The following is a 12,310-nucleotide window of genomic DNA, read 5'->3' as shown; positions in this document are numbered from 1 at the left end:
TCGAAATAGAAACATAAAAAATGCAAACACAACAATACAAAAACAACAAAACAAAGGAATCACAAAGAGAATGATGGAAACTAGTAAATGAAGTAATGTTTGATACAGTAGATGTCTTTTTTTGGATGCTTTACCTTAACATAGATTGTATCTTTTTCACATAAAATGTTCACTAAAACTAATTTAATAAAGAGATATAAGCGCTTAGTTTATAATACAGTCATTTTAGTGGTGCTTGAATAAAGACAACCCATAAAGCAAGAATACACAATGACAGAGTGCTAGTTTAAGTTTATGGAGTAGTGATTGAGGTAACTGCAAGGAATGCATGTCTCGCTATACATGTAAACTTACAATGTTCATATACCAACTTCCTATGTATTAAATTGCCTGATTGTCTGTATGCTTGGATATTTATATTTTTATATATAAATTTATATATATATAATATATTTATATATAGGAAATATATATTTCGCATCTATATTTCCTAGGTTGCTCTACTAGTAGCAGCCGAGTTTTGGGAGCAGGGTGACTTGGAGAGGACAGTACTCCAGCAACAGCCAATTGTAAGTAAATATTAGCTCCCATGATTTATAATACACAGAATAAACCAAAGATTTATGTGAATCGTTGTTGCTGATGGCCACCCAAGCCACATTCAGCTGAGTTTTGATCATTATAATAATTGTAACTAAAATACCTTAGGTAGGTATGTTAGCAACTCAGTATAACCCATACTAGCTCTAGCTCATGAAGAACGGAAGAGCATGATCTGGAACTGAACTGGCTGAAACTCTTATTATAGTTTTGGGTCACTGGATGTCCCTTAAGCCAAGTACAAGTCAACCCAGACACCTGGATTGTTTGTGCCACAGGCCATCACTCTCACTTTTAGCATCTAATATATACTATGCCAAACTGTGTACAAATAAATCTCATTAAAAAAAGCTTTAAAATATAAGTACTAATCCCATCAATCTCTCTGTTATTTTTTCACAGCCAATGATGGACAGAAATAAGTCAGCAGAACTGCCGAAGCTCCAGTGCGGTTTTATTGATTTTGTATGCACATTTGTATACAAGGTAAGAAAGAAATATTGAATTTATTTCTTCTTTATTTCTAGCAATGAATTTATTTATAATATAATATAAAAACAAAAACAACAAGTCTAACCAGACTAATGCATCACATTATATTACGTTTTTTTTAAAATGCCAGCAGGTTATACAACCCTATTAAAAAAGTGGAATAGTGAAATTAACAATAATATTAACATTTTAAATATAAAATGTACAGTCTATTAGGAGGTTAAGACAGAATGGGGTTGAAAGAGAAGGAATGCTTTGTGCTTGGTGCCAGTATTTTTAACTCTATTGGTTGAGTCGATCTTATGGACATTTAACTTCTGACGGCGAACCTACGGATTTCCGCTCCCGTTAACCCCTGCGATGCTGCGTAGAACACCCTTCGTGTTCGTTTTCATGTTCGGCCGAATATGAATGCACAAGTAATATAATCATGAAATGATAATGCCCAATTTTTTATTTTAACTTTTTGGTGTGTGTGTGCTTTTTAGGAATTTTCACGCTTTCATGAAGAAATTCAGCCTATGTTGGATGGTCTGTTGAACAACAAAAAGGAGTGGAAAGCTCTAGCAGATGAGTATGAGGCCAAAATGAAAGCAATTGAAGATGAGAAGAAGAAAAAGGAAGAGGAGATTGCTGCAAAAAAAGGTTAGGACGTGGATATTTTGAAGCAGCACAATTATATTTTCAACATGATAACAACATGAAAAACCTATGTAAGTCATATAAATTCAAAGCACTTTTCGTAAATTGGTTATGGGCTAGTCACTCCTTTCAAGAGACAAACAAGAAGAATCATATCAGCTTAAATTAAACACCATTGCATGTGTAATTTAGTTCACTAACCTGGTCGAAGTAATATTTGGGAAAGTGACAGCTCTTTTTTAAGGTTATACATGTTATTCTTCAACACAATGTATTATACAGACTCTACATTCAAAATGATAACGAACACTGGGAGAACATGGGATCTGCCTGGGCTACAGGGGTATTCAAGAGAGCTGTCCACTATTTTAATCTTAAAATAGAGTTGTCACTTTGCCCACAATGGCATTGTCCAGTTCAGTATACTAAAAGAACACAAGGTGTTTACAGCTGATATGCGTCTTCTGCCACCTTTTGCCTCATTTTCAGTAATAGTAACTAAATATCTCCACATCGACCACATTGATTGCCAAATATAAATGTAATAAATTAATTTAGTAAAAACTAAAAGCTGTGTTGGCGACTATTCTCCTTTAAAAGCCCCTGAATAAAGTATTCAATAAAGATTTTCTTGTCCGCTAAACGCAAAGTAATATCTGAACCTTTATATAATTTACCTATACGCTTATCGATATTATCTCTTTATTCCTAAACACGACAAACGTTATTTAAGTAAATTAACCTTAATCCATAATCTTTCTAAATCCTCTTTTGCCAAAGTCACTTTAGTTATGCAATCATTTTATGTTTAATTAGCTGTTCCAAATTACCCAGACTGACGTGACAAATCATTCTTTAACACATACAGCGATGTATGAAACTCTTCCAAGGTCACAAAGATTGTCACTTCATGCAAGCATTGAGTTTAAAAACTTTTCCCATAGTTTGCGAAATGATGACTTATTTGTAGGTACAATGGTTTGAGAATAACCCTGTGTGCTACACGACCTTAACGTTAACATACCAGGTTAGCACTGAAAGATCTGTTTTCCCTACCAAATGGCAAGATAAATTTGTCCAAGATTAATTGTTGCAAAGCAGGCATCTAGCATATCTCCACAAGGGAAAAAAGACAGAAAAACAATTCCTCTGTCATCCCTGTCAGATTGCACATTAAAGGAGCTGAATTATCAACCTGAACCATTTTTTTTGGTGGAATGGTTTGCAATCCTGCAGTTCAAGCAATGCGGCTTTTGATGCTGCATTTAGATATAAAACCGTTATAATGATGTCACCTTATTAATTTGTCTGACGAATGCATCGATAATAATACAAGTCCATGTATATGCAGAATGGGATGATTCCAGTTAAAGGTTATTTTGTGCACATTATTTTTTTTGCATTGGGTGGATGGAGTGCCAGAACCACATTTACGCTTACAACTACATACCTCACTATCCGCTAGAGGTACATGGGTGTCCCCGGAGGGGGGAAAGAGAGGGGTACTTGCCTTCCCTGGAAATGCAAAAAGGCCCACTGGAGAGGCAACAGGGGAGGGAGAAACAGTAGGCTGTTAACAGTAGGGTAACTAGACATAGAGAGCAGAAAAAACGCACCGGTAGTCAGGGGAGTGCAGCAAAAAAAGCTGTAATTTAATTCTGTTCATCCCCTGCTGTCAGAGTGGTTTGGTCTGCTCTCTTCCTCTCGCTGGTCTCCTCCACTCTTCCAGCTGCTCCTTCACAGGCACAGAGTCCAAGACTGCAGTTAGGGTTAGTTAACTGTAGATTGGGTTTGGGGGCAGGGGCTACACTAAGCCTACAGTACAAACGGCATCTACAGTAATATTCAGCCAGCCGTATTGCTAGCTGAACTTCATGGCAATTGTAGTCATAGAATGGGGTTGTGGTGGGCCTACATTACACACTTTTTTTGTTGTTGACTCCAGCTCCCATGATATACAGTCAGCCATTACTGGCTGAACCCCATAAGGGTACTGATTTTCAGTACTGATTTTCAGGCACTGTCCAGCTGTCCCATGTAGCTGCGCCACTGTCCCCCTTTAGCATCAATGGCGATCATGGGCTGGTTAGGCAGACCCGGGGAGCTCCGAGAACTCAGGGAACTGTAACATCAATGGAGTTATTTTATACCATACACAGTGACAGTTCTGATGTTGTTGGTTGTGTCATTATTGAATGCATGTTGTTGATGTTCTGCAATGCTCTAAGATGTTTCCAAATGGTAATGGGCCCTTTCTGTTTTATCATTCACAGCGGCTGCTGCAGGTACTGGTCAGACTACTGCCAAATCTTCAACATGTGTGATATGTTAATAAAATTATTAACTATTACTTTACACAGATGCTCTGTGGAAAAAGCTATCATGTTATGCCATTTTAAAACCAGATTACTGCTTAAAAGAAGACAGATTAATATTATGTGTACCATATGCAGCCACATTAACATTGGGTATTGGCAAGGACATTTCCTTTCTACATTTAATGTTTGCAACATTAATCCATAGATGTATCTTCATTCATTTTATTCATGCTCATATTTGATTATGAGTCAAATTAGGCTACAGCCAAAGTCCTCTAGCATATCAGGTAAAAATATACTCTGTGTCTCCCTCAATTATGTGAATTAAGTGTAAAAGTGACAGTATGGAGTGTCTTTGTTGGTACTATAGCAGTTGGATTATCCACCTTTCCTTCTCCAGTAGACAAAGTACTCTCAACGAGCCCAACTCATCAGCTAGTTGTCAAATAAAATGGTTAAAATGTTGAGTTGACTTTTGTGAATAGGTTTCTTCATTTTATCCAACGTGGTTGAGGTGACCTGCCAATTTAGCATTTTGTGAAAGGATCCCCTATTACAAACTATGTTCTCGCACAATTAAATTATATAAAAAATAATACATTTTAAACGTAGCAGTATCTCTATAATTATCAGTAGAGAATGGTGTTTAATTAGATGTATAATAGAATACCATTAACATAGATCCCAAAGCATGTAGATTAAAATATGTTAATAAAAAATACTGTAAAAATTAGTGATCCATTTTTAATATGTATTACATACAGAATTTTTTCCAGGCTCTGTTTATTGTTGTTTTTTTGTGTTTGAGGTTCATATGAGTTTTATGCATTATAATAATATTTGTATTTAATGAGCACTAGGAAAAAATGTGTCAGTGTGTTAAAGTGAATTTGTTTTATGGATTAACATGAATATAAATTAAAAGATAAGATAAATGTACAAGTTTTCAATTTATTTTAAATAAAGGCTTTTTTTCCAAAAACAATTATTTAGTTATTTTTTTTCTAAGTCTATATTTTATATAGTTGTAAACGGATTAGAAACTAATATAAAATTAAAAAATGTTTTTCAAAAGTATTTTTATCTGGGTGGTAATAACTGTGATGAAAAGAGCAGTTTATCAGGAAATTGTTGTCTCTAAAGTTACCTTTTTTAACAGATCACATAAACCCACCTCTGTAAGACATGAGGTTTGCAATATCTCAATGTTTAATATACATAGCTGGACAGGCTACCTGGAGCTCCTCCTCTTCTGGGACTGGTTTTGGGAAGGGGCAGGGCTAGCCTCAAACAGCCTTTTGTGGGTGGGTGTGGCCAGTGAAAGACAAAACTGACCCTTAGACCTGGGGAATCAGGGTTTTCATCTGGAGACTTTAGGTCAAACCTGATAAGTTCCAATATTGAACAATATTCTGGGTAAAACAAAAATAATTTAGCCTGTGAGAACTTCTACTGCCCTGCAACCGTACCATCTGTAGCATTTAGGCTGGGAGTGCTATTTTCATGGTGCACAAAACCAGTTAGAGGCCCTTTTCAATTATCTGTGTCTAGAGTGCCTTGGATACCCTCAGCGCCAGACAGGTGATGACAGGTTAGCCCTGGTACTTCCAAGCACATTATGTTTTTATTCTCGCTGGAGCGGCAGATCGGGTGAGTATGGGGGCTGTCAGCCAGTGGCGCAGCAGGCATTTGCCTGGTGTGCCAGATGGCCAGTCTGGTCTTATGCCTCTGATTTCATTTTCGCTCCTGCCTGTAAAAATATCATACAAATGATATACAAGTTTATGCATTGGACGCATAGGACACAAAAGAGTAATGTACATAATAAATTTATTGCTATTCTTTATAATGGGATATATACACACCATTTTGTAGGTTTGTCCAAATATTCTAAAAGGGGCAGTTTTATCCCTAATACAGCACTTTCACATGTATCATCTGTAAGAAAGAAAACATTAGAAACTGGCCTTGAGATAATTCTGCAACTTAAGAGCTGTACTGCCCTGCATTTTGAAGCAGTTTTGGCCGCTTTAAATCAATGCAAGAGCTTTCTGCATTTCACAGAGGGGTCTCATTAGATCTTCTGGGGCTGTCACAGAAGCCAGAGTTTGCTGTGAGTCACCATGCATGCAAACTATCGCACTATTTCTGCCAAATGCATTTCTTGCCATGCAAGTAGCTCTAGTGCAAAGAAAAAAGAGCGAAAGTACAGATGGACTTATGAGCAGCCTCACTTTTAGTCAGACTTTCCCTTTTTGGACCAGCCTGAGGGGCATTTGGCCACTAGGCCAACTTGCTCGCACTAGCCATCTTTTCTACTCCATAATGATTTCATTAACAAAGAGGGGTTTTACAGATTAGTTTCCAGGAGATTTGCAATATCAACTCACTGACTTTGCTATACATTGTGAAAGGCTGACCCCAGGAAACTTATTTTTTTTAGTAAAGGCTGAGCTAGCCCTGCATAATGCACCAGTGAGATTTCTTGAACCTCAACTCACACATTGTAGTACACATTATATAGGGATAACTGAGTCCTTGGCTGCTAATATATCATTTTCCGGTTTTCTAGTTTCACTATATATAATAACGGTATGATCAACAGATAACACCGTTACTATTAAAGATCTGATGTGCACTGGAATTCTAGAATATATTCAACAAGAATCCAAGTGTCTGAACAGTAGATGGCAGTAGTATACTTACATGATTAATTCTGAGAATCATAGACCTTTACTATGCGACTGTACAGAACCTTTAAAAAGTCCTAAAAGAAAATGATATTCTGGTGCTAATGAACATATTATCATCCATTAATAATACAATGCTAAGAAATTACTGCTGTTGGAACTATGCAATTGGAATCTGTTAAAATGTAAATGTTACGGCTTCCATAAAATATATTGCTTCAATAATGAAAGGCTATGCATGAAAGGTTGTCCATGTTCTTCTAAAGTTAAGAACCTCAGCTTTTCTTAGTGACTGAACACATATTTTGTATGTGATGGAGTGTTTGCTCAAAGGTAATACATTTTAATGTGCCAACATAGAAAAAGATGTGTTATCAATAAAGCATTCAGGACCCGTGAGGTCTCCTCTGAGATCCCAAAATTGATGTGACTTTTTCTCTGTTGGCCTTATAAATGGCAGCTTCTAGACCAAATCAGTTATATACATTTTCTATAGCAAGAAAGAACGGCTCTGTGTCTTCTGTCTCCATTAATACCCACCACGTATTGATATCGGCCAATGGTGTCCATAGTCTTATGTTAAGGGGCGACATATCATTTAAAATGTCTCTAGCTAGCAATTCATAAATCAATCTTGGTGATGTACAACATCCTTCAAAGAGCAGATGTTTTTAGATCACCCCAAATATAGTGCTCAGTGGTATAAGTGGTCCACAAAGCAGGGCAGGACAGGCCCTAAGCAAACTATGTTATTGAAGCTCCCTGCTACCCTTACATTCATTGAAATTCCTTATATTTGTATGGCAGTTTAAAAATGTACAGAATAGAGCTTGACACCTTACGCAGGAAAAACCATATTCTCTCATATTAATGACCTCATTGGTTCGGATAGTTGTAAACTGGATAAGTACTAACGATAAGAACGAATGTCCTTGCTATCCATAAAGTCATGAAGAAGTGTAATACTTTTGCATGCTTCCACACGGTACATTTTTCTTAGATATTTTACCGTTTTGTATTTTTATAGTAATTAACTCATTCTTGGTACGCTCACTCTCATTAGATAACACACACAGTTTGCTATTCTATTTAAGTGCAGCCAACACTATAGTCATTTTATTTCTATCTGATGTTTTTCTTCCCAACAAATAACATTATGTTTATAACCTTTTCCGCTATTATTCACGGCACAAGAAATCTTGATGTAACAAAAAAAAAAAAGTTATCTGTGTCTGATTGACAATATCTCTCTAAAGATGATATGGGGAGTGTCTCTGTTGTAATAGGGACACATTTTTGTCTGCACAACTGAATGACATTGTTTCAAAAAGCATTCGCACTATTAAAATAATTACATTCAAGCTCCAGCGTTCTGTTGTTTTAGCTGTTTTCTGATCTGTATTCTGTTTTCAAAAAAGTATAACAAAATTTATCATGCTATGTATCATGCTATTCTCATGTATCAGACAGCTTAAAACATAACATGCAGACGAAGAGGCAAAAAAGGGGACAATTCTTAGTCTTGGAAATAGCATAATTTACACATCTCCCCTTTTACGCCTATGAGCTGTCTAAAGCTCTATAAAAACAATGTTATAAAATCCTAAAATCCATGTTACATAGTTAAACGTTTAGTTGGAAGATAAGTATTCAGACAAAAATATATCATTTAGAACATTATTTTTTTATAACATACAACTTTTACTTGCACAAGCTAAAAGTATTTTTTCCATCACTGTGTTACATTTATTATAGTGACCCACATGAAAAAGATTAGTTCTAATAATTGTTGTTGGTAGCTGTAGTGCGATTACTATGACAACATGACAGAAAACTTTATGCTCACCAAGAGACCAAAAAATGAACTCTCTTGGTAAAACAAAATATACCTCATCTACCGCATAAAACACACCAAAATCCAAATCAGTTTACATAAACCAAATGCGAATACATTTTGGGCGCCTAGTGGTCATAGTTAAGAGATGTCTGATGACCACTGTCCTTTTTCCGACTTACTATAACTATAGTGCGAGGCGCAAAGGACGAGTGGGTGGGGGAGGTTAGAAGGAGGGAATTTTTTGTCTTACATTTCACCCATTGAATGAAAAAATACAGGGGCATTTTGAATACTTAAATACTTTATCCTACTAAGCAGGGATGGTTCTGGGCAACCTGCACCTAGAAAAAATCTATTTCATGCTCCTCAGGTCCGCATGACCACACTGGCAGAATCTTGCGATTTGGCACAATCTAGCGATTTGGCAGAACCAGAGTGGAGCCGCAGTCTGCTTCTAGACGTCATGTGACGAGACATTGCTGCACAGAGGCACTGCATCACTGCACACATCCCTCTCCAGGAGATCACCACTGGTCAGTGCTGGATTCCCACACAATGGCTGCCCAGGCAGGAATAATAAATACAATAGAGAAGCACCAACAATTCTGATCAATAACACCATTCTGATGATGCTGCACCCCATTGGAATGGGTAGGGCATATTAACCCCACCCATGCTCCAACTTATCCCACCTTTGCCCCACCCCCTTGACAGGGCTAAAATTCTGCTGCACCCCAACTGCTACAAAGGATGTTGGCTAGACACAGACCTCCTTAGTGTAAATCAGCTGGTTACAGAGACATGTTCCTGCAGCCCACTGACCTGCTGTCCTATATGTAGTCTGTCTAGGCCAGAATACGCCACTTGCTATGTCACTTTTATAAATGTGACAAGTTGGTATGGGATGTGTGGTAAATTTCATCACATGTATTCACTTAATTTCAAGCAGAGCCCTACAATTCTTTTTAGTTTTCCAGAATCATCTTTGGGACAAATCATGTTTTTGGATAAATTACAGCAAACCCACCTTTTCATCCACATGTAAGCAAACCACCCATCACCATGGACCCTACTGGAGATACACATGCCAGATATGCAATCGTTTAACATAACTAACTTTCCCAGTCTGTACCTCATTTTATTTGTCCGCAGAAATATCCTCTTAACCCCAATGAAGTTACATTACACTTTTAAGTATTTTCCTTTATATGCCATATAATATACTGTATGTACCCTATATAATGTCATTTTAAAAATTTAAAAAATACAAAATAAAAATTTGAACATGCTGCTTGTGCTTTCAACTTATGTCTTGTTAACAAAAAGTACACCACATCCCTATGACCACATCATGTCCTATCTAAGAAATATATTGCTTATACCATCCTGGTAATGACAAAACCTGTACCAGCCAATACAATCCTGCAAACAAATCTCATGTCCTCTGTTATTAATGTTAAGCAGTACCATTACAGGGGAAACACAGCCCAACAAGGTCCTCCTCACTTGGTTCCAGCAGTGCAGTGGTGCTGAACTGCTGAGTCTGATATTAGGTGGCTGCTCACAGCAGAGGGTGGAAGAAAAGGAGGACAGCTCTAGTATAACAAGCAGCTCTCAAGTCATATAGATCTCTTCTAGTAATCACACACACACACACACTATCATTTACTGTGTCTATTCTGTAAATGCTTTTCTGACATTTCTTCTTTACCCCTTATTAAAGGCAGATAGGTTGTAGCTCTGGACACTATCATTGAACACCTACCTAAACATGTAGCAGAACATATGGACTTTATGTCACTTGTGGATCAGAATGGTTTGCTGCAGCTGCTGCTTGGTGACTGAAGACGTTTTATCTGGAAAATCGTTAATAATCTGGATCTGTGACTTTATGTGCAGATTTCTTTGACATTATTTCAAGAGGACATTGGAAAGTTAATGTGCTGCCTCTAAAATGCTTTCAGAGAGGAGCAATGGGGTTTTGGCTTATGGTTTCTACCTGTGGACTTTCCAGTTCCTGACATTTCTAGGAGGTAAGTTCTAAATAAGATGCCCTATCATTATTAGAACTGGGGATGTCTGTCAAGTTGATTTAATGTTATTTTTGAGCTAGCCTAGGGCATATAAATGTAAATAATGTGGAACAAAAGCAAAATAATAATAACAATAATTAATAATAATAATAATATTTTGAATAGTCCCAGTTATTATTACAAATTGTAAAACTATTTAACTGTTATTTTTTCAAAGGGATTATGTGCTATAAATGTTTTATCTAGTGCAAAAAAAATCCATTTGTAGCATTTATTTGCATAAAAAGATGGGATGGGAACAGTTGTGCTTTGGGTACGCAAGTCATGTACATAAATGTAATAAAAGGACAGTTACAGGACCGCACTTATAAGTTATTCAATGAAGTTTCTTTCCAATATATGTGTAACATATCTGTGCTTCAATACAATATCTAAGTGTGATATTAATGTCTATCTGCTATAGTCAACTTTGTTGGGTCTTGACACTGAATAGTTAAATAGTTTTATATTTAAACAGTGACATTTTTAATTCAATAAAAATGCTATGTAATGTTTAGTAATTTTGTATGTAAATACTTGGTGATAGATAGATTTATCAAGAGAAAGCACACCTATACAGAATACCAGTATGGGAATGAGTAGAAATATCCTGGTTCCAAGAGCTAACAATCAAGAGCAGTAGGTTTTTTTGCATCTCCAAAAAAAAGAAAAGGGCTGGCAACATTTGGAATGATTAAAAAATTATTTATTGGAAAGATGGACATTTAACAATACTAGGAATGTTGTTTCTAATGCTGCACTTAAATTAAATGTTAAATTCATTAGAGAGGAACAACACCTTTAATCAGAATACGCACCTGTCAGGTTACACAGGGATCACAAAGCAAAGCACACATGTATGAGTGCGCAGTGATCCCTTTGCTCTTGCAGCTTCCAGATAAAAGAAAGTTTTCAGGAGAGTTGTGATTCAGCTTATTGACTTCAATATACATTATGAAGGGCCAAGCGAGCTTCTGCTGGCTTTGTATAATATATAGTTAAATCAGTGAAGGTTCCTGAAAGTCTGTTTACACGTTGAACTATCCATTATATATAGCCAGCTCTGCCCTTCTTGCTGGATTTGTTAGTGTTGCCTCTTCATAATGAGCAATAAAGTAGAAGAGTTAAATTCACCCAACAACTCTCTCTGTAGTGAATAGACCCCAAAGACATTATAGGGCAGGCAACCTTTTGAACCTAAGATTATATCTTATTGAGCATTGTAGGAAACCCAACCCACATAAGATTTTAATGCATTTAACACAGATATCATTGTAAATTTAGTAAATTCTTAGTGGACCCGAGCTGTTCCTCATGCCAAAAGTGGGCTAGTTGCACAAAAAGTAAAAACCTCAGAGTTCAGTCCCCGTGTACACAGCAGGTTTAAATACAAATACTATAGGTTTCAAAATTGTATATGGTTTATTATGGGGAAAAAAAGTATTCAGAAGATTAATAGTTTGTTAAACTCCCACCAAAGTGATACACAGTGCCAACATTTGGCCAGCTTCTTCAGAGCAGAGGAATATAGAAATGTAGTGTAGTCTGGCCGGCACCAGGTAAAAAAAATCTATTTGCTTCCCCGTACCTAGAGCACCTGCATACACCAGATACTTTAGAGCTTTGTGTCGGTCCTCCAACTGCAGTGTAACCTTCGGT

The 12,310-nt window shown here is 36.7% G+C and overlaps 1 protein-coding gene across 1 annotated transcript in view; it reads left to right on the top strand.

Moving 5' to 3' along the window:
- LOC149284301 (rod cGMP-specific 3',5'-cyclic phosphodiesterase subunit beta-like) overlaps positions 1-1,742 on the top strand; it is a 35,309-nt gene extending 33,567 nt beyond the window's left edge. Inside the window, exons 19-21 of the mRNA XM_089496852.1 lie at positions 495-569; positions 1,003-1,086; positions 1,581-1,742. Coding sequence (XP_089352978.1) covers positions 495-569; positions 1,003-1,086; positions 1,581-1,742 — 321 coding nt within the window. The remainder of the gene's footprint in view (positions 1-494; positions 570-1,002; positions 1,087-1,580) is intronic.
- Positions 1,743-12,310: the final 10,568 nt, after the last annotated feature.

This window comes from Sceloporus occidentalis, unplaced genomic scaffold, assembly GCF_023333645.1.
Source record: "Sceloporus occidentalis isolate IW3139 unplaced genomic scaffold, rSceOcc1.0.p SCAF_95, whole genome shotgun sequence".
Lineage (NCBI taxonomy): Eukaryota > Metazoa > Chordata > Lepidosauria > Squamata > Phrynosomatidae > Sceloporus > Sceloporus occidentalis.
This window is presented reverse-complemented; position numbering and strand designations above follow the sequence as displayed.